This window comes from Contarinia nasturtii, unplaced genomic scaffold, assembly GCF_009176525.2.
Source record: "Contarinia nasturtii isolate CC-2019 unplaced genomic scaffold, AAFC_CNas_1.1 Cnas_scaffold_129, whole genome shotgun sequence".
NCBI lineage: Eukaryota > Metazoa > Arthropoda > Insecta > Diptera > Cecidomyiidae > Contarinia > Contarinia nasturtii.
The window spans coordinates 7,854,748-7,882,665 of NW_022197486.1; the positions used below are offsets into that span (position 1 = coordinate 7,854,748).

The 27,918-nt window shown below is 33.7% G+C and overlaps 2 protein-coding genes across 8 annotated transcripts in view; one reads left to right on the top strand and one right to left on the bottom strand.

Annotated features, from left to right (window-relative positions):
- LOC116347234 (sodium/hydrogen exchanger 9B2) lies at positions 1-13,450 on the bottom strand. 6 transcript variants are annotated; one of them, XM_031777760.1, is made up of 10 exons: positions 13,284-13,450; positions 2,974-3,085; positions 2,599-2,886; positions 2,309-2,491; positions 1,885-2,060; positions 1,639-1,748; positions 1,307-1,468; positions 844-987; positions 495-596; positions 1-254 (listed from the first exon to the last, which is right to left on the bottom strand). In XM_031777760.1, exons 1-10 carry the CDS (start codon positions 13,348-13,350, stop codon positions 72-74), a joined length of 1,527 nt encoding a protein of 508 aa, XP_031633620.1. In that variant the 5' UTR covers positions 13,351-13,450; the 3' UTR covers positions 1-71. The 6 variants fall into 6 exon arrangements, with proteins under 6 accessions (XP_031633620.1, XP_031633646.1, XP_031633641.1 ...); XM_031777786.1 differs by having other exon boundaries at positions 2,599-2,872; positions 13,284-13,394; XM_031777781.1 differs by lacking the exon at positions 13,284-13,450 and adding an exon at positions 4,081-4,258 and having other exon boundaries at positions 2,599-2,872.
- Positions 6,651-27,918, top strand: part of LOC116347220 — a 24,629-nt gene continuing 3,361 nt past the window's right edge. Inside the window, exons 1-8 of one of the 2 annotated variants that reach the window (XM_031777739.1) lie at positions 6,651-6,763; positions 17,656-18,252; positions 21,039-21,221; positions 23,031-23,278; positions 23,396-23,471; positions 24,021-24,254; positions 24,524-24,847; positions 25,138-25,411. In XM_031777739.1, coding sequence (XP_031633599.1) covers positions 17,997-18,252; positions 21,039-21,221; positions 23,031-23,278; positions 23,396-23,471; positions 24,021-24,254; positions 24,524-24,847; positions 25,138-25,411 — 1,595 coding nt within the window. In that variant the 5' untranslated portion in view covers positions 6,651-6,763; positions 17,656-17,996. The remainder of the gene's footprint in view (positions 6,764-17,655; positions 18,253-21,038; positions 21,222-23,030; positions 23,279-23,395; positions 23,472-24,020; positions 24,255-24,523; positions 24,848-25,137; positions 25,412-27,918) is intronic. The other variant, XM_031777748.1, reaches the window with a different exon arrangement.

Genomic DNA, 27,918 nt, shown 5'->3' on the forward strand with positions numbered 1-27,918 from the left:
AGTTATTGATTTTATTTGAAACGAAAAGAAAAAATTCTTAGGTTAACAACGAATTTTATCTAATAAAAACATTAGCCATCGTTTTGAGTCTTCTGAAGAAATTTTGGCGCTAGCTTCACCATAAATATCGCCCCTGACGGTGCTGTTAGTACAATTGCCAATACGCTAATGACTAACACAATATTTGCCAACTCATAATATTCCGGAAGTTCTCTATATCGAACCATATCCAAAGCAACTGGTGCGAGAGCTGCCTGTGAATATGTGACGAAGAAGAAACAGTTTCAATGAAGGAAATACAATGCTAAAGATTTTTTTTTTCACTTTTGTTGCGTTAAAAATTCACTTTTGTTGCGTTAAAAATTCACATAAAGTATGTGACACTTGTCTGTATGTTTCTGCAGTGCAAACGGCGATAAAATAAAAACAGCAGCACAAATGACGTTAGCTGTGTTGAAACAAAAAGTAGCAAGTATTGACTAGTTTTCAAGTACCTGAACTGTTGCTTTGGGAAATCCTGAAATCGTTATGTACAAGCGTTCCTTCCAATTTAGATCGGCTCCAAAGGTGAGGGCATAAGACAAAAGCAGACGACACTATTTTATCACATACATCAAATATATTAGAGTAATGATAACGATGAAAATCGAACGAACACTGGAAGAGTTCACCATATCGAGAATAACTTGGTGGTATGACTTTATAAAGTAATGCAGACAAAAAAAGCACTTGAAATTCGTAAACTGAATGATTGAAAAGTTGGTTTCAAAAATGCTCCACTCAATCGATATAAGTCAGTATTGTTTTCGGTATGGAAACTATTCAGTGTAAAAATAGACTTACCAAAGAGCCAATAATAACGATTAATATGCCGTAACCAACAAGTTGAGCATCAAGTTTTCGAAACAACACTTCCTTTCCAATTAAAGCGAACGAAATTGGTTTCACAAACTTCCACAGCAAATTCAGTTTGTCCAGTACGTCAACCTGTACCAAAAATATCCGAACGATAAAAACAAACACCGTCGACAACAGAGTTGAAATGGTTAGATGGTTGGGATGAGAGTGTTAGTACAAATCCAAATAAATCCAAAAGGGTGCTATATTTGTGAAGTGTTTGGCAATTTAATCATATATTAAGCAAATAAGCAAACAAATGAATCGATCCAAATGAAATAGTTCGGTTGTGCAATGGTCCAATTTTCAATAAATCACGTACCAACACACACAAACACACACACCGGTCGAGATAGATAAGGATGAATATACATTTTTCTTGTTATTTGAAAAAGAGATTACACATTACGTTTCTTATGTGCTTTGGCTTCTGCCAAGTGCGACCGCAAACACACGCCAATACCATGCAACCCAACGCACCAGCCGACGTGAAACCAAGGTATCGGCTGCCAGTAACTGACAGAATACCACCGAAAACCATCATCGTAAACCGTAGCCCATTCGCATATTTCTGTGTCATGAAAATGGTAAACAAAATAATAGCAAAACGGTCAATTGACATAGGTTCAAGGAGAGACTCAGGATTTTTTTTTGTAGCCAAAAATACATTTCGTCATTTATGTTTACAGCAATTTGGAGTCTATAAGGAATATTCGAGGGGATGTGGGTGGAATTTATTACCGATTTTTCCGATGGCAACAATTTGCTAACCACTAAACCGTACACAAATCCATAAACAATGCCAATCGCAATGCCAACTGGCCCTTGTAATAATTGGTGGTGCAGTGGCCCTATTGTCAAAAAGAAAAAAAGAAAAGAAAAGAATCGTTCACATTTGCTGAATACATATATTGATTGAGGTGAAAACAAAAAATGTTGATTTTGATAATCAAGCGTAGTTTTCAATATAGTCAAATTTCAATTTACCTGTTGAAAATATAATGCCGAGAATAACATTGAAACAAAATATCGACAAAACATCATTGATTGTTGTAACGGCAATAATAATTGTGTGAATGCCTTTGTAGAGACCGAGTTTTTCAACTTTCAACCATAATACAATGTCGATGACAACATTTGGTGATACGGCCGTTACAATAAAACTGTATTTCGTTGAAATGAGAGAAATTTGTTGGAAAAAGTCATTTTCATAAAAACGAAATTCACTGCTATCAATTTGTATAGTAATATAGACTCATTATTGTCATGATAATTCTGTTTTTAACATGCACACACACACACAGTGAGAAGCGAGAAAAAAAATGTCGCAGCGGGAATCCATTGATTGACAACAAAGCGAGATGTCAACACACATCAATGGAGACGAATGAAAAAAGCACTAATCAATTACCCAAGCAAGAAACTCCATAGAAATGGCATTGCAAGTACATATTTGGCGATAACAGCGATGATAAGTACCTCTCCAACCGTTGGTAGAATGGATAAACGTAACACAGGCCATAATTTCTGCACGAGCGCTTTCAATTCGATTCCCATTCCAGCCAGCAGCATTATATTAACCAATGCCAAATCTCTGTAAAGAATTTTATTTAATTTTTTTTTATTTCTTTTTTCCATCTCTTGTTAAGATTTGAATATAAGTGTAAAGAAGATGAATTCAAAATGTAAATGTGATGTTACCGAAAAAATGCCTCAAGTTGTGTGTAACCATAGAAATTGGCTTGTCCTAAATTTGCATAGAGCATGCCAAATCCAATCATTCCGAGCATTTCGGGCCAACTTAATAGTCGCAATACAATGCCACACATTTGACCTCCAACGAATAAAATGGCCATTCGCGTTGGTGGCGATGTTAATGTTATGTAGTTGGGCAGTAGTATTGTACCAAGTATCCATAATATGATGCCGATACCGAGTAGTGCCACTTGCTGTGATATTTCTGACCAGTTCCGTACTAAATATCTCCAACTAGTTTTGAATCAATTCAACTCAAAAATGCTATGCAGGTGCAATACACATACACAACAGACAAAATAAATTGTCAAACCGGCTTACCATTTCGGCGCGCTATTATCGACATTTGATTCGTCTTCTTTGGAATGCGGTTGTTCACTGGTCGATGCCAATTCCAAACTCACCGATGGCACACTCACATCATTAATGCTCACTGATTGAAAACGGACACGAAAAATATAATAATAATAATGCATGATGAATTAGAAATAAATGAATGTAAATAATTTAATAATTGAAATTCAAACGTGTGGTACATTGAATAACAATACAATGTATACATAAAATATCAAAAATGTAAACAATTCATAGTTCAACAATTTCGAATGTGTTCAACAATAGCAGCGAAAACATAGAAAATCTCTTGAATTGCATCGAATTTCATACGGGTGTGAACCATTTCAACATTTAATATCTAAATGGTATTTTTGGTTTGGTTTATCAAATGTTTGATGTTGTTGTTGTTGTTTTTTGATGGTTTGTGAAAATCACGCTCATTCTAGATGTGGTGTTTGACTGAGGAATTAAAATTTATGCACCGAGTTATATACAACAACAGGATAAAATGAATCATTGAATGTCCATTTTTGTCATCATATGATTTCAATTTGTGTTAATTAACGCCGTAAAATAGTTTTGCGGGCATATTTCAATAAATTAGTAATTTGTACTGAACATGTTAATTTGATGGCATAGTAAATTTGATTGCGACAATACATTTATCGATGTATTTGCTCCGCAACACATCTATATCATGCCACGCAACGTCTGTCGTTTGCGTTTTTGATTTGTTGCAGCCGTTGCTGTCGTCTCTGCTGCGCTCATTGTTGCCGTTTCATTTTTCGATTTATTATTAATCACTTCTATGGAAGAACATTAATTTGATAAGATCAAATGACAGAAGCATTGAGATATTTGTTTTGGATATCAATTTTGTGTGAGCAAAAGTCTCATTTACATCAAATGGCAATTATTAAATTCATTACATCCTTGATACAGCCAATTTAATCAAATCGATATTTTCCTTCTCATGTCTCACGTTCGCTCTGTTTGTTTGACATTATAATCATCACGCCATTTGTTAGCACATTTGTGCACGTGTTAAATTAAACTATGAATTCTTTATTTCAGTTTTTGTGTTCCACTTACTTGTGTGCTTGATGATTTTTCGGTTTTATTATGAAAATGTTGGATTCTAAATGAAGTAACCGAATGTTCTGAAGTGTATTTAAAGTGTTTTCATCACTTTGCAAAATAAATTAACAAATTTAAATGAATAATCAGCCAATTGGCTGTCTCAAGAGAACAATCAGTTGATAATGATAAAAATGAATGCGACGATGTATAACACACATTTGCCTACTCACTAAAACATTAATGAAAACAGATGAAATTTCGATTTTTTTTATTTTGCTTGTGGTGAGAGAGTGAAACTGTCAATTTCTACGTCAGATATGCTAGTTCAGACGGTGTGAACGAGCTTAGCGTAGAACAAATATATATACTATCGGCCGTTCCTATTCCTATATGAGCGTGTATGGGTGATTGGTTTGATGTAATGGTATTCGAATATCAAAATCGCATGCTCAGCCTCATCATGTGTTTTTTTTTTTTGGCTGCATACTAATTCGTCGGGATCGCTGAGTCGCGCCATATATCAAACACATTGCTCACAATTACAACAGTTTGCTGTTGATATTTTTATACAGCATGCGTTCGATTTCCCAGCAGCAGCACACGTTCACGTAATGCAAACGGTCACTAAAATCTCACATTCAAACAGTGTTCGGAATGAGAATTCAGTTCATGATCGAATAGCATTGCGACAAAATCACCAACTACAAATCATGTCATTAAAGATGCTCCCAATGGTACCATTTCTGTGTATCGTATTTGGCCGATCAATCACAAAATACTGTCACAACAAAATAATGTTTGTACACTCTCTTCGGCTATGTGTGTATATGAACGTGTTTGGCGTTTTTTTTTTTTTGTTTATTCCCTTTTTTTGCAATGAGCGTGCACATTTAATGTGTATGCCTTCTTTCGATGTGATAGATGGGAATCGTTTTCACTTCAACTTGTTTTGTCAACACAATTTCCAACATTTTAATAATTAGACATGAAATGTGGTTTCGACGGTGTACAAACACGATTCTTGTTAGATATGTTGCAATTTTTTTTGGTCGTTTTTTTTTTCGTATGGTTGTTGTCTGCAATCATTTATCTACAATTCTTTTTGCACATGGAAAACCATAACAAAACACATCAAAAAATGAACGTGGAAAGAAGAGAAAGGTAGAAAAATATTGAAACGCTCGTAAAGGTTGAATTGGATTTTGTCAAAGGTCTGTCTCATTTCGTGACCATTTGCAATGTTTAAACATGAAATGTGGTTTTCTTTCGAAAAAAAAACCACAGTATTTTGTATGAAATTGGTGTAAATAAAAATATTCGTTCAATGTTCATGTGAAACAAACAGCGTTCACCAATCGAGAGCGAAACAAACAGCAGCCTTTTTTTAGCTCCCCATTTATCGTACAATGAAATCTAATCCATGGTTAGCTTGAAATTTAATTAAAGATTGCATTTTTGTTGGCAAAAAAAATGTGAAAAAATGCTCAAAAAAAAGTATATATAACAAATGCCAAAGACAATGGCACTTGAGTTGACGTTGATGTTATTATGGTTTTTATCATCGTAATACTTTTTATTCACTCCGAGATGGCTGAGATGAAAATGTTATTCAAGGCACATCGATGTGATGGGACAATAAATGAACTGATGGCTAAGTGAGTGGTATCGTGCATTTCTTGTTTTGCCATGTATGAACTGAAAGGATGTATCGGTTGTTGTTTTTTTGTGTGTGTGTCTCTCTCTGTGTTGTTTATGTATCGACAGCTTTGCAACCACACACAACCTGACCATCAACCACCGTGCATATGGCAAACAAAACAAATATCCACTTTGGAAAATTGTTGAATTGTTGTACTTGAAATTGGTTCCCGTTTTTCACTCATTTCCCAAATCGTTTTTCAGCGGTGTGTACTATTGATGCAAAGAGGTATAATGTTTATACAAAATATTAACGATATCGGTATATAACCGTGCACCGTTCTTTCTATTAACTTTTAAAATCGAACGTGGAGCGCGAAAAAAATATGTGAAACGATTCAATAACAACAACAAAAAAAGGTAGTATAGATACTATAGTGAACGAAAAGCACATACATCCATTTGCTCGCGCACACACAGGATTTTAGTTAAACGCGCACCAATCCACATGTACTGAGAATCCAAAACACACTGTGGAAACCGGTTTTTGAATCCAAGTTCGACGTTTGTTGTATCAGTGGCAAACAGCAAATTGCTGAGGACGGATGTTCTTTCTTACCGAACACACACATCCTCTTTTCATTCAAGTTTATCTGCAAGTCTCATTGAAGTTTCGATAAAGTTTAAGTTTTTCTTTTTGCGTTGAAAACACGAACAAAAAATTACGTCAAAAACACGAACATTCATATATTTTCTCAACAAGTGAAAGTTTATACCGTTTTATTTCGATCAAGAGATGAAAATTACATCCGTGAATTAAATTGTGCGATTAATTTTAATTACATTTAATTAAATAAAATATCGATAAAAAAAATTATTGACATTTTTAAAAGTGATTAAAACCGATTCCGTTTTTTTTTATTTGCGGTGAAAACGAACAAAAAATTCGAGAGAAAAATAAATATCAATTTGAGTGGAAATAAATTGAATTGGTATTTTGTGACATGATAAACTTTATAGTCAATGACATTTTTACAAAATAACCGAAAAAAAGGATGTATGTTTTGAACTGATATTTAAGCAAAAAAAAATTGAGTGTGTTTACTTTATTGCATATATTATCCAATCGAAGAATAATACCTTCAGTCCAATTATGAATTGAGTGATGCCATTTCTCTTTTTAACCATTTATTTCGCTTGCTAACGTAATTTGAAACAAATAACTTTATTAAAAATATAAACTCTAAACTTCGTGTCGCATTCAGAAAAGTGTGAATTTCATGATTGGTGCTTCTGAGCGTAAAGAAGTTGAATAAAAATTGAAGAGTAGAATTAAAAAAAAAAAAAACGGTGAACAATTCTTTTGTTCAGCATGAATGATAATCGATATATTCGCGTATTTCAAGTCGATTTAAAAAATTAATTTTTCAAATTCCAAACGAAAGCGTATGAGATACACTTGGAAGAAATGATCATGGTTGATTGAAAATTCTTGTGTGATAAAAAACATGATTTAACATTGGAGACGGGAAAAAAAAGCTTTTCGTAAATTTCAAACGTTTTGCCAAAGTCAAACGAAAAATGTCTTTTTTTTCTGTGTCTCGCGTGTCTTTCTCTATTGTTGATTTTGAATTTATGATAGCAATCATGGTGCATGTTCCTGATCTCTGTCTCGCACTCTTTTTCGGTTGCGTTTCATTTGTTTATTATTCTCATGCCAGCACACCAACGCCGAAAGAGAAAGAGAGAGGGATGGAAAGAAAATGAGAATGAAAAAAAAAAATCGCAGTCGCTCAAGCATTTTGTGATATTAAACATACACACATACGAATACATTTCCATGGAAATTTATTTCATCCGTATGAAAATGCCATACAAAATTAACGTAAAAAATAAGAATAAAATGCTCGTTGTTGCCTTTGAAATATAGAGAATTGAAGACGATACACTCACACACGCACATCACTACCAAAAAAGTTTGCTTAAATTCGATGGAAATACAGCGACGAAAAAAAATGCGATCGACAAAAGAAAAACGATACGAAACAGAAACGTCGAAGGTCCTTGGCAGAGAAAAAATGTTTTATTTTCGAGATGTAATTTTTCTCATTTCTTTATCGTCATGTTCGATGAGAATAGGCTGCATGCCTCAAAGATAAGGGATGAGATGCGAAAATTCGCACGTTGAGGTGTGTAAAGTGTGTTTTGGTGTCAGTCATAACACACAGACAACGAATTAAAAATGTGTTTGATGCTATCAAAAAATTTGCATATGCTAACAGGGACTATTTTTGGTCGAACAACTGCCGCATAATCCTTAGCATAGTGTATGTGTTCAGATTTCACCTGTTGTATCCCAGAAATTGTTGGAATTATTTTACTTTAAAACAATGTTAAATTGTCTGAAATGGTTGAAATGTCCCAAACCTCTGACGCATATAAATTGTAAATTGCAATGATGTATTCGGAAAGACCTTAAGCGGCAACCGAAATTCTCGTTAAACTTAGAAAATTGTATATTCATCGAAGTAAAATCTGTTTTAATGTTCTTAACATACAGGTTTTATTTGTTGTTTCTGTGTGTACGGTTATTTTGTTCCCTTCCTTATTTCGTGTTTTGTTGATTTTTTTTATTCTCTGCTCGAATATTGTGTGTTCATTTGGTGTGGTGCCAGTGTGCCATTTGTTCTACTTTGGCACTCTTATTATTTTGTCGTTCATTATTTTTCATGTGTAATTTGACACGGTGCGTTAAATGTATGTTTGATCGAAGTGGCAACGAAGAGAGAGAAAGAAAGAGAATGAATACAAAGTTGAGGTGTTTTGTGTTTTCGTGTCTTCTGCTGCTTACATTTAAACACACTTCGAAACAGCCAAAATTGGAACAAAGTATCAAATATTAAACCTTGGCTCACCATCACCACTTCCACCATCCACCTTTAGACCAACGAACTTTCATTTTCACGCTCTCGGTTTCTACTTCATATTTGTTCATCGCAAAAAGACAGAAATACAAAAATGCGAAACATATTCATTACATTAATCGTCATTTGCCAAAATCATATTATTTGAAAGGTAGCGTCGAACCGAACGCCACGTTACAACGAAATACGTTTGATTAGCTTTATTCTCGTCAGCTCTTACTCTCTCTCTCTCGTTCATACTGATTTGCGTTCAAACAAACATTCCAAACCATCCAATGGAATTTTATCAAATATATACGCAATTTAATAAGAATACAAAATATAATTTATATGCACATGTAGAATGAATTCGGCTCCATATTTCGGCTTAGATCTTTGCAAGAATGAGACACACGTCAAGTGAATGGATACAACAAAGAAAAACCGACGCACACACACACCATCACATACCAACAAATGTAATTTATTTAAAAAAAAACACAATGGAACAAATGAACATTTGAATTTGCGATATGAGCGCAAATAAAATCGTAAAAAAGAAACGGGCGGCGTTTAGTTCAAATTCAAAATGAACAAATCGTTTCCTCTGGATTACTTGTTGTTTTTATATTTTTTTGTTCTTTACATGCCGTTCGGTGTGTAGTTCTTCACTTGATTCGTACAATTCGATAGCATGCGTGTGTGTGTGTGTGTGTGTGTGTGTTAGGTGTATTGACATTCATTTTGCATATGGTTTGGGGCTGGCGTCAACAATTCCAAAACTTTAAATACCTGACTATGTCAATTACGACAAAAGAAAAACAACCATGAAATGAAACAAAATTGGCATTTTCATCATGTTTATGTGAGCCAAACATGTGACAATTAACATGATATCAACAAAATATTTTCACTATATTTGTTTCACCAATTTTAGTTTCCGTTTTTGCCAAAAAATCATTTCAAACTGCAACACATGCTTGTTCTATTACAAAATTATAGATTTCATGCTCGTATTATCCCTATAAATGTCACATACTTATTTAATGAGTCTCATAATAATCGGCATTGTTCGACGGTGGTTGTGATGGTGTTGGCTATATATTCGGCATGTGTCTGCATTACTATGCGCTATGTTATATGTATGTTGGTGTCGCACACATGATGAGATTACGACAAAAGCACCGCAAAATGCTGCTATTAAGCTGGTAAGCTGTTAGCCACAAGGCATTGATAACATATTTAATGCAGCAACAAAATTCCGTTACCATTTATTTTGACGACTTCTTATTCTTATTTTCTTTCTCACCCTCTCTATCTTCCCCTCTGTCTTCATCTCTTTCACAACAACTCTATATATACATTTCATTTTTTCCATTAATATTAAACTTTTGTTATGCAAATTAAATTTGAAACGCAACGATTTCGATCTTATTACAATTCATCTCTCTCTTGTACATTCCATTTTTCGGTCTTTCTCGGTTCGGTACAGGATTACATCCACTTCAAATGAGAGAGAGAGCGAAAAAATATACCCACAAATAGTATGCGTCTTTTGATGTGAAATGATAATCGTGATTCGTGAATAAAAAAGTCTACTTATTTCATAAAATTTCCATTGACAACGAAAAAAAATCCCGTTTCATTTCAAATAAAATTGATTCGTCTTATGATTCACGGTGGCAAATGCAAATGGATTTTACGTTGTGTAAAAATCCGTGCAAAATTTTCATTTGATATGCTCAATCATTATTAAATTCACTGAGCGGCAAACACCATTACACGCGCAATTCTGAAATGAATACGCCAAGCCGAATTGTCAGGATAAGAGAGTGTGTGTGTGTGTACGAGACAAAGAATGCTCGTTCATAAAAATCAAATTAGGAACTAAGTCGAACACTTGCCCAAGCTTAAGTGCGCTTAAGATAGAAAAGAATGCAAAGAAGAAGAAAAAAAACCATGTGTACAAATCATGTAATCAGCAATTAACCAAAGAGTCATAAAATGGAATCAGCTGTAACTTTATTAGCCGTCAGTAAATCGCAAAAAAGCATAAGAATCAAATAAATTCACGTCAACATATAAAGAAAACAATGTATTTGATCCAGAGAATGGGAGATAGAGTGATGGTATTGAAAAGGTTTCAGAGAGGTCATGGTTTGAATTTCATTAGGCAATGGTTGAGATTTGTTTGCACACCACAACGAAGATGGTCAAGAAAATGTTCATTACTGCATGTGCACATGAGCATGACACCCATGACATTCCACTCGAATTCATTACGTTAGTCTAATCATTTTTAGTGCTTTACTCTCGTAAACATCAAGCACATAAAACACTGGAAAAATTGTAAGTGATAACGCAAAAAAAAATGAAAACAAAAGCACCATGAACCAAAATCACCTTCTCTCAACAATGTTGTACACGGATATCTTTTATATATATGAGTAAATCTGCTGGAATGTCCATTCTCGAATTTTGATTAAAAAGAATTTATATGCAGTTTTTTTTCTTAATCCGTGTGAGATGGAAACTGACTTTGACACGCAACATTGCAATATCCATCGCCGCAGCAGTTACTGAAACAAGAGGAAAAACTCCGCATGAACACACTTGGGAATTAGTAAACCGAATTTGTAGCAACGTAGCGTGAAAATTACCGATACACTGGTTCACACTTCACACACTTGACGTACACATAACAAATTTTTATTGAAATTTGATAAGAAATGATGTGTTGGGGAGAAGGGGAAGTTGAGGATGAATTCAACACAATTTCTTCGAGAAAATTTGCGGTATTCGTTTAACATGGGTATGATCATGCTTTTCACCGCACACTGATTCAACATTTCGTTGGGTTTATTAAGCGGAAACTAACATTAAGCAAAATCTATTAGTAATGCGAAGCATCAAATGAGATTTAATCCGTACAATTTATTTCTGGAAAATCGAAAATATTCACCGACTGTGAATTGAAGAGAAAAAAATTTCAACAAGAATTACTGCAGCACGTTCAGTAACGGATTTCTTCGAAAAATCGACATCAAAAAGATTTTGTATTTTCCAAATCATTTTTTGATTTTGAGCAGAAAATTTACAGAGAATGACATTTTTCGGATGGAATTTCCGTCAAATTATTCTCTTTTGGTGATTTTATATGCGAAACTTTATGTAAAATTCAACAGTTTAATGTACTAAGCAGAGAAAGAACAGCTACACAAATTCACTCATGACAGCTGTTTATGTTTGATGTCTCTATGCTGAATTCTGAGATTTATGTGAGCTATAGCATAAAGCAACTTTTTTGTTCAATTTTTATGTCAACCATATTCACATCCTTTAAATCTAACCCCTTCGGCAAGCGTTGAGTATTCTTTTGATTTGCTAGAATTTTTGATGGACAGATGCAACCTCCCGACCGTGTCCATGTATGATTTACAATGTATTATTGCCTATACCCGGACAATTGAATGGGGTAGAATAAAAACTACTTCTCGAAAAATGTTTAAACACGAAACCTAAAAAAAACTTTCAATGAAAAGTGAATCAATTTTTTTTCATCCAATTGAAGTGAACCAAAAAAAATTTGTTCAATAAAAGTGAACCCAAAAAAAAAATTCATTTTAGTGTATTTTACACTGAAAAAACCGAGTGAAATTTGTTTTTTGGTTCACTTTTATTGAACAAAATTTTCTTGATTCACTTCAATTGGACAAAAAAAAATTGATTCACTTTTTATTGAAATTTTTTTTAGGTTTCGTTTTAAAATAGCAATTTTTCGAGAAGTAGTTTTTATTCTACCCCATTCAATTGTATCAATAAAAATAGCTTTTAATTATCAATTTTCGCGAACAACTACATTGTCTAACATTTGAATTCAAATATTCTCCTGACCACTTATTTGATGTGAATTGTTTGGTAGATCCATATTACAGCGACTAATTTTGGTGTATTGCAATTGGTGTATTGCGCTATGAATGAATGATTTAATTAACTGTTCGATACAAATTAAACAAAATATGTTAATGAGGACTATCATAAATTGTATATTTGTGGTTGATACTAAACCACACGTATACCAATCGCAATTGACAACCGATTGATCGTCAAATCAATCAAATTCCATTCGATGACATGCATAGCAATGGTGCTGCACCACTGGTGCATCTGTGACACATTTATTATACAAATGTATCATTTTCGAATGACCTTAATTTGTTTAAATATTTGGTTTTAATTTTGTTTAAAAGAACATTTTTTTGCTGTACCATTACTATTTCCAAATAATTTATTCAAATGCAAAAAATATATATTTCATTGCTGGCATAATGAAATTTATGAAGATTGGAAATATGTATTATTGTGACAGAATTTCACCCTATGGAATCTATATAAATATTTCGAATATTTTTGTCACTCGTGCAGACTGCCGCCCAAAACGATAACATTTCTTCATACATCAACCGAAAATCAAATATGTATAATAGAGTTGAGAATTTTATTTAATCGGAATTGTTGATGAATATTTGCGCACAAAATAATGTTCAAACAATTAACATTCGCATTTCTTGAACGTTTTCAACCGATTCGTTTCGAGAGAATACTTTTACATTGAATCAATAAATTTATAAACAATTTTAATACCGAATAATTAATTATAAACTTAAGTCATACCTTCTTCACAGCTATCACTAATGCGTTCGTATTGAGTGCGTTTTGATTTTGTAAAATATTTATACATTGCTTTAAACGATTTTTTTAAATAAATGGAATTGTAGTTATTTCATAAATTGGATTACTTTTTGTACGGTACAAAAATGTGAATCTCAATCACAGAATATATCAAAATAAAACTCAATCACACAACACAAGCCACCAAAAAACTATCGCATGATATTGACGTATTATCATCAATTACATTTGAATGACTGATTGTTGTCATTCGAATTGATTGTTGGTATCAGTTGAAGTTTTGTTATCGTTTTTTGAATTACATTTTCCTTGGACTGTGATAATAAATTTTTATCGAGAATCGAATCGTTCGTAGCACTTTTTTTTTCTTTTTGTGGCCGGCCGTTCGTTCGTAGAAAATGAAATATTCGCGATTCTATGAAGTTTCTGGTCTCGTGACTGCAGCCATGTTATCAGTCATGACAAAAGCCACAATTTTCGCCCTCTTATCAGTGAGCCGCAAATTGCAAAAATACAAAATCAAGCCAGTGGAAATAAGGAAACCAAAAGACGTTCTTCGAATACCTCCTCGAAGTTGATTTTGATGATCGGTGTAAAACTTTGACTCTGAAGAGATACTTATGAGAAAAATGCTTATTTTCAATTCGAACGCTGTAGTGGGATCCGTGTATTTGGTATTAGAATATGAAATTGTTGTATGCATTGTAGAAATTATCGATCAGTGATTCCTATTAAATACATCCCATGGCATATAACGACGAATCGCAATGAGTAGTTTTCTGGATGTGAAATAGAAAAAGTCAGTGAATCGAAAAATGGATATAGAGAATAAAATAGATTGGTATTACGGTTGCGACGATTTGGTTAGATTCTTGAAAAGTTTTCTAATGAGATTTAAATTAAAATTTCACAATATCCTCCGCAATGTTTCACAACCGCATTTTGAATACATTAAAAGTTTAAGTAGTTTACGCTCACAAACTGCGTTTAATATTAATGTAGCGCTAAATATTCCATGTAATTACTTCGGATTCTCTATAGATGAATTTTGATTTCGCAGGTGTTCGTTTTTCGTGGCGAATAGTTTACCAGTGAAATGTCATCAGTTGTTTCATTCCTTTTGTGCGTTGATTCTACTACCTGCTGCTTTATTTTTCATTTAAGTTTGTTATCATTTTCATTGCTTCAAAAAAATGTTCTTCATCCGTTTATTTGCCATCGTCACCTTTTCATCAAAATTGATGCAGATTACAAATTTATACATATGTATTTGTACATTATCGTGCAGAAGTTTTAGGCCACGATTTTCATACATCGAATGATTTTCATTGGAGTTTACTTAGTGTGAAATATCAACATTTTTTGAATGTAGTCCCAATTTATAGAGGATGTAAAACACTAAACTCATGACCATGGCGAATATCTTATGTGTGCAAATCAACGAAATTTTTTGTACGATAGTGTATGCAAAATGTATAATCGAAATGTTTTCGCATTCGAATTTTTCTGTTTGAGTGCCTTGCTTAAACCGTTAGCTTGAAAATTAGTTGGCATGGAGATGTCCTGTGAGATGCATTAAAAATGATTTAGATACTGACGACTTTCATAATGGCCTTAACTCTTCTATTAAATGTTTCACGTACCGCTCATAATTCGTGAGTTTTCCAAATTCATTTTGGCATAAAAAAAAGAAATATGTCCCCTGAAACGGTAGCTATGACGAAAAAAAGGGAAATGCATACCACGTTTATTGCTTCAAATATTCATGGGTTGCTTTTTTCCAGTGTTTTTGTTTTGTTCCGATGTGTTTTTTTAGTATTTTTGTTTTGCTTCCATTCATATTTTTCGACGAAAAACAAACTTCGGACCAAATCATAAAACGAAAACGAAAATTAAATTTACAAATGGCTGCATTACGAAGAGCATGCAATATATGTTTGTTCAATGTACGAAATATTATCCATATAAATTTATTTATTCTTTCGTCGTTCTCTCTTTCTCTCTTTTGGCGCACAGCAAAAGAAAGTTGACAAACAAATCAAAACAACTTCAAATCCATATCATTTCAACACATTTGCTTGATATATTGAATTCGTTGTGCTCAACACATGTACAAAATACCAACGATTTTGATGAAACCACATTCAAATTGCTATATGTCAATCGTTTCCTGTATGCGAAAGAGAGAGAGAGAGAGAGAGAGATTGTGTGTTATTTGTGTGTCGACATATCGATTTATTTATTGTGAAAACGCTTAGCGAACACAAATTGCGCAATTACATGTCCACTTATGGGAATGCCTTTCATATTGTATAGATTTTAAGTTTAACATTGGCAATAATATAAATTCAAGTTTCATTGAATGGAGGGGTTGTATGCTGAGCATTTCCAATTTCCTCGTCGAAACAAAGCCGCGAAAATGTCTACGATGCAAAATCCGTTATTCTTCGAATACTTTCATCAAACGATATTCAAATAACAATCACATTTGATTTATTTTCGAGCATTTATATTGACAAATTAATTTGGAAAATACATTTTCATATAAATTATGCCACATTGTAAATTGGTTTTTGTCCAATACCAAATCATATTCATTATAAATGTATTCATTATAGCTGAAGGTGCAAAAACTTTGAATGAATAGATAGAACTATGCGTTGTGAAACCACCAACATTGTTACGAAAGCGAATTGATTTGCAAACAAATGCTACTGCTTTTATCAATTATTTTATACTATATGTTGGAACAATGTTCAATAAGAGAAGATTTTTAAGCAGGCAAATTAGATGCAATATCACATACATAATATGCAACAATTTCTAACTGACGGCTGCTTTCTTGATGCGGCTCAGTTTAGTTCAAACTCAATAAAAGCATCTTGAACAATAACCAAAGTTAGTTTATATAAGTTTTGACTGAAAACTTTGTATTTTAACTTGTGATTTTCTTCGCTTTCACTCTCCTCCGCATCTATCATGCAAGGCAAAATATGAATGTGAACGATGTTCCAGCCCCAATTCAACCTCAGTCGATTGATTTGCAAGTTAAAATGAACAAAAAACACTTTACGAGCTGAAGAGAGTGAAACAAAAATATTAAAAACTATTTGATTGATTTTGACTTTGGCGCTGTAGATTTATTGCATATAAAAAAAGCTTTTTGTTAACTTTTTAACTCTTTCAATTTGTTTTTGTTCGATGAGAAGAACTTCCTATTTGAAAACTCAAAATGACAAATAACATGGAAATGCTGAGAGTACCGTTCAATATTTATTGACGTCGAACATCTTACGCTGTTCCTCATAAACAAATAACACATCAGCTTTTTTTCTTCTTCAATCGACCGTACTTGAGTGCAAAAATAATACTTCGCCGATGAAAAATCTTCGGTGACTTTTCATTGTTTTTTTTTGTGTTTACCAATTGTTATATAATGTGGTTTGAATCGGAAACAAATAGATAATTCGAACAAAATTCGTTCGGGATTGACATTTGGTGTTTGAACTGTTGCAAGTCGAACGAATAGCAATTGGTTTGATTGTGTGATAATGTATGATGATCAGAAGTTAGTGAAGCCAAAAAGTGTTAAATGGTCTAAGAGAAATAACAAATATCGGAAAAAATTCCAAACAAGAAGCAGATGCTTTCTTTCTCTCTCGTTTTTCAATTTCCAAAGTAAAATGGTTCAATTTCTGTGTCCACATCCAAATAAAATTAATGTTTTTGGCAATTTTTCTCTAAGGAGTAAAACGACAAATGGTCAACCGACCGCCCGCATTGCTTCGATAACTACAATTCATCTCTGTTAAAACTAATGACAAACAATTCATTGAGGCGCATTTGCAACTAAACAGAATGTGAACCACAACACACACACATTCCCATATACATACAGAACGACATTTAGTTGAATGAAAATAAAGCATAACTAGAGTAATCAGCTTTCGTGTTTGACTCGATGTTACTGTGTATGTGTTTACTCAAAATGTTCAAAAGTATTCAACAGCCGAAACGAAATGAGTTCTGAGAACTGTTAACAACATGCTGCTGGTATCTATATGAAATGTATTGATGTTGAAGCTATTTTTCAATGATTGTGAACCGATTTTGAAAAGTGGTAACATTCTGACGTGTTTCGAAAGTTTCACTTGGGGAACACAAATAGTTTTGTCTATTTTATTTCCAAAATTGTGCATGTTGAAAATTAATTATTCTGATGGTATGACATGTTGACAATGCACTTTGTATCGAGAATGGCATGACTTCGTTAAAAAAATGGACAACCAAAGAGAAAATAAAATTGGTAAAGATTTATCGAATTGTTAATGTGATTTGTTTCTTTTATTTCCAGCAATTAAAAATGCAGGTGGTGCAAATAAATGTTTCTGCTACATATTGATGAGATGTGGTACAAAAATGATTGATACATAGTTGAGTGTGCGATAGTATACTGAGTAAATGAAAGTCTCAACAAAAATAAGAAGAAGAAAAAAAAATTGAGCGTGTGAGTTAAGAAAAATCGAGTAGAATTGTAGATAAACTATGAATCTACAAGAACTGTATATCTTAATCAAACCAATCAATATCGATTTTGTTGGTGTTCAAGTGTAAATTGAATTGAGTGCTAGAGAAAAGTTATTGTCGGTGTTGAGGTGAACTAGTGCGTGTGTGTCTGTGTGTGTGCGTATCGAAATGTCGCAAATGGAGGCGAGTGACGGTGAAACGGTTGTTGATAATGATGAAACGGTGAATGTGATTCATACAAATCGATGCATGCATCTAACGCTTCGAATTCTATTCTCAACACCGGGACTTTGTGTCTTAGTTGTGCTGTATTCATTGATGGGAGCGGCAATATTTCCATTTTTCGAGTCACCGCTCGAACTTCACAATATGGCTGTCATCAAAAGTCGAGAAGAATGCTTGCGTGAATTATGGACAATTACCGGTAAGTGATTGAATGAAGAAGAAAAAAAAACTTGTTCATCAGCAGAATTTGTAATCAAACAGTTTTGGTCGATGCATTTTTCGGTACACATTTTTGCTCTTGTGAATTGGCAGACGGTATCCGCTGTAATGAACTCGGATTAATGTAGCAATAAGTTTGCATTAGAATGATGATGGAGAGTATCGATGATAAATAATATCATATCCGATGGTTGTTTCGGTAAAAGTAGCTCATTGAAGACATATCATCATAATTTTCAATTAATAATATGTCATAATGAATGAAATACAATGAATAAATTGATGTCCATATATTAGATCGATTCCGGACTCACATTCATCTGGCTCATTGTTCATTGGTCTTTAGTTTGCTAATGCTGGGTATAATAAATGTGCATAAAATATGAGCGATTCGCTTTTTCTCTCATCCCATCCATTTCCACTATTCATCGATCCGATTTTTTTCGTTTTTTTTTCGCTTACAACTTAATCCTATATGTTTATAGAATCGATAAGTGGTTGCCTAATGCAATAGATTTGATCATTGACCATCTTTTATATGCTCAATGTGATGACTTTTAAACTTTGTACATTAATAGCAGCGATGCCAATCTGCCCGACCTTCAAACTTCGACATTATTTTCGGGCGAGTTGCTGTACCCCCCATAAAACTAAGTAAATTGAACCTGGTCGAATCATATGTGTATTTTCCCAAAGTTGTATGATTATATTTTAATATAGCTGCGATACGTGACATTTGGCACACATGCAGAAATTAGGTTCATCAAATATGAAAACACTATTTATCTGAGGTATTAGCTCATTTTCGTACATCATACAATGGTAGTATAGCTGTAGTAACAGTAGCAGCAGCAGGCACAGTATCTCTATAAACCATATGTATCGTACAAAGACTTTGAGGACATTGCCATTAGAACCACATTTCACTTTGGCAAGCATGTGGAAATAAGCCAAGCACATTCAGTACACATACACAAATAGTTTCGAAGACAAATATATTGTACGCAATGTTATAAATGTCCACAGATGACATTTATAATGAATAATCATCATCATCTCTCATCTCTTCTTAACGGTGCTGCTTTTACCGTCTTGTTTTGATGAAAAATAATTTTCATTAAGTCGTTCACTCGTTGATCATGTTAATCGATTCAGAAGGAAATTTTTCATTTGATAGTAATCTGCTTAGTGGTTCCAATTATCGACTTTTCATCACACCCAAGAAAAATAGAATTCAACGATATTTCATGTTAGCTTGTGTGACATACGAAGGAAACACATTGGCCGAAATTCTTATAGTATGCTCATTTTTTTTTTGTTTGCTGTCTCAGGATGTCAAAAATTAAAAACGATTGTTTTCTTTAATTGAGCTTGAGCAATTATACTAAATTCAGTGAACGAAAAGTGACTCACATCTAAAATGACATTTGGTTGGCTTCCCGGAAAATACAAATCGTTTAATGCGCTTTGTGTATTCGTTTGTTTTACGAAATAGAATAAGCTGCATTAAGTTGGAAACGTATAAATGCTATAATCATACACAAACATTGTCATATCATTCTGGACAGTATGAAATATATATATTTTCGATGGTTTATTCCTATTTGCTTTCTCTACTGGAAAGTCTCAAGTTGAAACCGTTAATTCAAAAATGAAATACAGAAAATAATAATTGGCCACGGCAATTGTTTTCCGAAATTTAATCAAAAGAATATTGCAATACAGGTCAAAAGTTTAAATTCAATTAAAATGGACGTTTTTCGATTTTGCAATTGTTTTTCTTCAAATTGATTCCAATAATATTTCGTTTTATTGCTTCAAGTTGAAAAAAAAAAGTTGAAAAGGGGGTTTTGCTTCGGTTCGGATCAAAAATCGATTAGGGAAAAATTTCAGTCCAAAAGACCCTAGGAAATCGAGTGAAGAGGTCCTCGATTTCAAGCGGGTAACACACCATCAGGATGGAGTGTAATCGAACTCAGACTCAGATAGTCAGAAAGTATGAATATCAATTGCATTTCCAAACACCAATTTTTGCATCGATGTATTAACAAAGGCCTATATTAGTGGGCAAATGTCAAGTGTTTTTCTCGAAATATATTCCGTTTTTGAACACAAATTCTATGAAAACAATGAGTGACAAGTTGTCATTTACAACTGAGCTAATTTTCGGAAGATTTTCATATAGTTTACAAAAGTTCTTTTTGGTCATACATAAAATTCACCTCAAAGCAAACCGAAAAAAGTGCTCATGAATAAATTCCATCATCAGCTAAAACAATTTTGTCCATTGAATTGATTATTTCGCGTAAATTCAATCAAAGAGAGACGATCAATGCGGTGTTGTATATTCCAGATAAATTGAATTTCGAATTTTCATTGAAATGGTATGAATTAAATTGCTTAATTAGAATGTTTTCGTTTCAATTATTCCTATTAAATTCTCGAGCACATTCAATAATCCACACAATAATTAAATCAAATCGAATTTACATGAAAACAAAACGGAAATTTTGCATTTTATATGTCAGCGCATCAGTACAGGAAAATATTTTGTGTGTTGAATGTACAGGAGCATATAAAAAATGGTATGTAATACAAGTGCACGTATGTTGCAGTGGTCACATTCAGACCGTATTCATGGTTTCAAGCATTGTGCGCATTTAAATCGTAAATTCATCGCCAATTTCTGAACATTTTAACAATTGTGCACATGATATGCACATGAATATTGAATGAAACTAATTTGTTGTTTTGTCTGTTTTGCAGAGCGTTTAAATGTGTTGTATGAACGGAATTGGACAATGCTGGTGCACGAACAATTGCGACGCTTTGAAGGTTCCATTATAAAAGCAACCAAAGGGGGCTTAAGCGAAGCAATGGGCGACCGTTTACCACGATGGACATTCACCGAAGCGCTTTTATACTCCATAACATTGATCACGACAATTGGTAATTTTAAATAATCCCCAATCCCAGAAATCATATGCATCGCTTGCAGTTGACGGCAGTTGTTTTTTTTCCCTCTTTTTTTACAAATCCTTTTGTTTGTTTTTTCTTTCAAATACACATTTAATACGGAATCGAAGATAAATGAGAAGTGATTTTTGTATTGTAAACATCAGACTTCAAATTTAAATTTGCACACATAGAGACGCGACTATCGATTTTTTTTGTTCTGTCCCATAGTCGACGAACGACACAGGTCTCAATTTAACATACACGCGTAAATTGATAATGTGAAATTGAAGCCCGAATCAACGGAAGAATACTATACTAAAACTAATCCGATAATCTTTTCGTTATTTTGTCCCCGTCTCTTTACTCGAAACACTATTGGCTGGTCCGGAGTTTATTAAATTGAACATTGACCGTATACAGAGGTTCGATGACCCTTCTGCAACTGCAACTCATATTAATCGAAATAAAGTAGACAGCATTATATATATATATATATCGATATATCCTTAGTCTACCATACAATACGTATGGCTTTATTATTTCATTTTCAGTGTTTCACATTTCGCATTGCGACAGAATAAGATATGTTTAAGTGAAAATTCGTTTCGAATTACACTCATACAATTGTCGAATTGTTTGATAAGTTTCATTCATTCCGACACCGAGTTCGTTTACAAGGGTGCATCAAAATCATACCGGAAATGTATTCGTGTCATGGACTTTATCTGTGCCCAATACAACCGTAAAAATCCTTCCAATCAATTGGGTCTTGAGCCAAATGATAGATGAGAAACCATCATATGTACGAACCCATTCAGTCGTCCATATCTTTTCATACGGATGCAAGCGAGAGAGCATGATGAACAAATATATCGGATTAAATACGGCATGCAAATATATCTTTTCATCGATTATTATTCAAACAGCGAATCGATTTAAGCAGCAATTCGATCTCGATTTCTCAAGCGGCATCTTCCAAAAACCACAATGTGCATGTCTCTCTTCCACTCTCTTTTTATCCTTCTGTCTCCGTGTATCATCTTTTTTTCGTATGCATTTCTCTCTTTCTCTATCATCTCGCACCGTGTCTCGTGCACATCTTCTGAAATTCAAAACTATCGAACGTAGAATTATCATTGTGTGTTGTGTGTGAAAAGTTTTCAAAACCGATATTTGATTCGTTACACGAAATCAAATTACATTTTCAACATGAGAAATGTGTGCAGATTAGACTCGTTTTATTCATTCATTTTATTATTATCACCGAACATGGCACCACAGATGAATATTTAGAAGTCTTGTCAATTGTATTTTGAACACATTGTATACGTCACACACACACACACACACTCAACTTCCCATTTTATCATTTATTCTCATATATTCAATTGAATTGAATTGAATTTAACGTTGAATAACTGGAGCGCTTTGAATTTTTATACGTTTCATCCGAATCCCAAACCGTGTAAACATAATAGATCAAAATTACAACCGACAACAAAAGTTTATTGAATTTCAAGGGACTCTTTCATACATTACATTTTACCGGAAAATCGAATGGATCAGGTGCAAAAGCGTTCATTTTTACCGAGAAAAAACACTTTTCAAATAATACCATTGAGTCACATTGTCTTATTTCGGTACATTCACCGACTTTTCACATTTTGAAAATCGAATTTTATTATTGGGTACAAACTATTCAATATTTAACAATGGAAAAGAGTTGTAAACACTCATATAGATATGTTTTTTCTCTGGGATGGCATAAAATGTTTTATAAATACGGTAAAATCTTTTTAGGCTATGGAAGCTTAACCCCGAAAACGGTTGAAGGAAAAATCGTAACGATGATGTATGCCTTGATTGGTGTACCGTTAATGTTGATGTGTTTATCAAATTTGGGACGAGTTTTGGCCGAATCGGTGAGACAAACTTACGCAAGACTTTGCATTCGACAATCAGAACATCAAAAATGTCCCACCGAAGACATTGACGATCAAGACCCATATGGTGGACACACCTATCAGTCGGCCGATGATAAAAATGAGGTATTAAATTTATACATTAGTTATTAGAATGAAAATTAGGCACATCTTTCTTATGTTAGGCAAAAATATTTTAAGGTAATGAACATTTGATTAATAAAATGATAATAATGTTTCCAGATCCAAAATTGTCATTTATGTCAATACAATGATATTTCAAAAGAATCACCTATGTACAGAGCTAACGATCGAAATGGTATACATCTGTGTTTTTTTTGTTTAATTTAATTAAATTTTAATGAAGTCGAGGTGATATTCTGCGCACGGAATCATTCATTTTGCTCCTTAAGAAAATCGAAAATTTGGAGTCCCATTAATAGAGTCTTAGACTTGTTTAGAGGGGTTTAATCGCGACCCTCACTCAGACAGAGCTGTTATAGGCACCGCGGAAGTGCGGACAAGTGCTGCTCAATCTTTTGAATATAAGAGCGGCACTTGAAAATTCATATGAAATAAGTGCGCCCCCTCCGTAACATTCAACCGCGCTTAAAAACAAGCGCTTCGTATGCTATGTTTGTACTGTGTACCAACGCTCTTACTTTTTCTTAAACATAAAGTATATGGATAAGTACAGAAATAAGAGCAAGCGCTTGTTTTTACGCGCGGTTGTATGTTACGGGATTCACTAGTCTCCTGTGCCAATAAAAATTCTCGGACCATCTATTTTATGATATGTACAATGATTCTGTGCACAGAATACCATTGCTTAGAGATGAAAGTAAATATTGTGCAATTTCGTAAACAGGTGCATATCATCTCATATCGAATTCACCCACCAAATCCATTTTAACAAATTCTCAACATTCATCGCCACAACGGATGGCCATGGCTTCAGATCATCCGTTAAATCAACAGCCAACAAATCTACCAATTGGATCGCCGCATAAAAGTTACGTAATGCTACCATTGCGAGCCATTAAAGATTCACCAAATCATCAACTTATTCAAATTCAACATTCAAATCTGGACAACTATTGCCGTAAGTTATTCTATATTCACTTTGAAATTATTACAAATATTTTAATTTGCTTCATACTTGGTGATAAGCTGCTTCTTCACATTTAAATATAGAACTGGAAAATATTACGCTAGACTTTGTTCTCATTAGAAAATCGAGCTTTCATTTCCTTTTGCTATAATTTGTCAACAGCAATTATGAAATGTTTTTTTTTCCTTCAAAGTTTATATATTTCAAAAAAAGTGACTTGATTATTTAATTCGAATGTTATCAATGGTGTTTTATTGCAGTAAGTCGACTTCAGTATCACTTTCAACCGACTACAACTGGTCCACATGCAATTTTTATGCAAAAAGATACAAACGGAGAGCATTATATGGTACCACCGACGCAATCGAATCCATTGTATGTGCCATCTTCGAATCCGTGCCAATCCACGATGCCAGCCCAACAACAGCATCATCATCAACAGCAACAACAACAGCAGCATCATCCGCAACAACAATTTCATGTGCTTCGTTTGCAAGGCAATCCGCCAAATTCTCAAAACAATGAACATCGCAGCAACAACCAGACAATGCATATCAAACAACTCCATACAGCCACTGTTCATGGTAAGCATTCATTGCCTTTCATTCATTTCCTTTATTTCTTCTGACCGTTTTGCCCATTGTTCAATGCAAAAAAGTCGTAAAAAACAAAACTTGTTTATTATTTTGCATTTTATTGTATTATAAAATGCGTATACATTCGAATGAAACACATAAATCCAACATAATTAAATGATGGTTAATTTGAGAATTTTGTTACGTACAATTTTTGTTTATCATCATTATTAAACATCGACATCAAACAACAATTGTTTACAACAATGAATAAACGACCACATAAAATACGTACATAGGACTGGGCCGAAGCAAATTTTTGCCAAAACCATTACCTCAAGAAATAAATATGCTGCTCTCGGAATGTGATATAGGTTGTTATCCAGACGCTAGTGAAAAATCACCGTCAACAGCATCAATTACAGCAACAACAACACCAACACCAAAAAATGTCGATGCAAAATCAGAAAACTTACAACACACAGCTGCTGCTGTCGGTTGTGTTGATAGCCGTAATGCAAATAATCTAGACACATCATTAGATGACGATGATGACGACGATAACCGAATTGGGTGAGTATGGTGTATTTCTATCTCTATGAGTTTAAGTGTGCTTTGTGTATTGGATGTGTATGCGTGTTTGTTAGTGAAAGTGAATGAGTGATTCCTTATTTGTCGGTTGTGAAGAGCATTCGACAAGCGTTGATTTATCACCTTGGCAATCGATCGAATGAAATGAGCAAGCAAACAAACGAGCTGCCACATCATCTCTGCTATTCCACACAATGCTCATCATGAAAGCAACGAAATCAGAACTGCACCTTTTCCGTTTACGCTGTCATGTACTCCCTTCATCATTCTCCTTACATATTCGCACACTTGCCATTTTCTCTTTAGATTTACTCACATCCCGGTAAACTCTTATTCGGCCAAATTTTCCGAACCAAATTACAATGCAAACAGAGAAACACCAGAAACAATAGAAATCATTGTATACCAACTGACAAAATTCAATTTCATTTTGAAGTACATGAGAAAAAAGTATTCGCATCGATATTGATACAAAAGCATAACATATTTAACATTTGAAAGTGGAAATTGACGTTTATATGAGTGAAACTAGCATTTGAAATGCATCGAAAGTTGATCTCTTCTCTTTCATCCTTTCACTTCGTGTGTGTGTAAGTTTTTTTTTATTTGGCTGTCTATGTTTGGATTTATTACGTTCGAAAGCTGTTGAACTCAAGCATAACAAAAGCATCAATCTGAACAAGTGACATGGAACTGAAGTGGATTATATTTTCGTTGAACGTCTTTATGTGATGATTTTGCTGTGAGAGGCAACAAACGAACAGGGAACGAGAGGATACACAAAGATACATACAAAGAAAATAAACGATATAATTTCCTAAAGATCCAAGGAAAAGTGTTGATTGCAAAAGCACTGTTTGCTTACCGACTATTTTCAACTTTGGTAACTTTGTCTTCAAAATTCTTTGTCACAAAGCGCAATTTTCGCCGAAAAAGAAGAAAAAAATGTTGTGAATGAAACTTATAGTACGTTTTTGAAATATTGAATTCTTCATTTTGGCAAAATCGCACATCCACGCAATAAAAATGAGAGAAAATCAAAGGCTCGCATTTGTTCAATTTGGATGTTTGTCATCCGCTAAATTGATGCAGTTTTCTAACAAAGTTCGATCAAATCGTTTGTGCACAACAATATTACGCAGAACATTTGCAACTAAAACATGTTATTTCCTCTAATTTTTTCTCTTTCAATCGTAACTTTTGAAAAACTGTGAGTAGTAGCACACACTCAAAGGCATATCATCATCCATCAGTGTCATTAATTTTTGAATGAAATCCTTTTCGAACAATAATTTGTGCGAAACATTTGAAGTTTAAAGAGCTTTCTCTCTCGACGAGGGGTAGGGGAGAATAGAGGAAAGAAATTCTGTTCGTTTTCATTTTCTTTTTTATAGTTCAACATAAGCATAAAACTTGATAATAAATGTGTGCGTTTTGAGATAAATCATTCCGGAAGAAAAATGTCCATTCGTTGTGTAAGAGTTTTGATCGATTTTTCTATCGCGAAAAATAGTTGAAACTTTCAAAATTTTACTTCTAATATTTATCATCGATGATAGATAATATATGGGAGAAATGCCGTCGTATGATTCCAAAATGAATGAATTTGCATCTAGATTATGATAATTAAAATGATTACATTTTCTAGGCAACGACACTGAATGAACAAAATCGGAATCACATTGCATCGAGTAGACAATGGAAATATAAAACAGATTATTCAGCAATACTTGAATATTTGTGACACATTTCGCTTTGGTGGCATTCAATGCATTAGCCTCGAAAAGTTGGCGCAATGAATTTCGAATAACAGTTTCGATTCGATAGTAAGAATACCAATTATGTCAGAAATTTATTGCTATGATTACCACATTCTGGTAATTGATTTACTGAAAATAAAGACGAAATTGTGTTCATTTATGATGTCGAACACCAATGAAGGGCTCGAATTTCAAGAAAAACGCTCTCTTTTTTTCAAATGTTCAAAAATTTGGCATTTAAATGTTCAGTCAGATCCATTCTCTAAACAAAAAAAAAACGACAATGAAACAAATTGAACACTGATTGTGCCTGTCTTATTGTTCCACTCTAGCCTAATCATTGTAAATTAAATCAGGAATGTCATTTTGAATTGAGCACATTTCCAATATTTGAAATGAAATTTCACCATGAAACACATTGGCAATATTATGTGATGGAGAGCACTCCCTGATTTTGTCGGCAAATCGCTAGAATCTTATGCTCAGAAATTAGTGTCAATCGTCGTCAATGAGAAGAGCACGATTGGCAGACAAAGTTGGAAATAGATTCGGATTAATCACTATGGTCAGTTTAGATTAAATTCGAAGTGATTGCCACATGGCTTCTAATTAAAGCAAAACCACAATAACCAACTCGGTCGCCAGCCATAAATGTATTTTCGTAAAAAGCATTTTGATTTTTGATTCAAATCAAACACTGATAACAGTCCCGCATTATTACAAATGTAT

Excerpts from the sequence above, each read along its gene's own strand:
- LOC116347234 (XM_031777760.1), bottom strand. The coding sequence starts at position 13,350 with ATGTATAAATATTTTACAAAATCAAAACGCACTCAATACGAACGCATT. Across the intron at positions 2,887-2,973 it reads GATAATAGCGCGCCGAAATG|TTGGAGATATTTAGTACGGA; the intron begins GTAAGCCGGTTT and ends ATTCAAAACTAG. Across the intron at positions 2,061-2,308 it reads CTATGGAGTTTCTTGCTTGG|TTTTATTGTAACGGCCGTAT; the intron begins GTAATTGATTAG and ends AACGAAATACAG.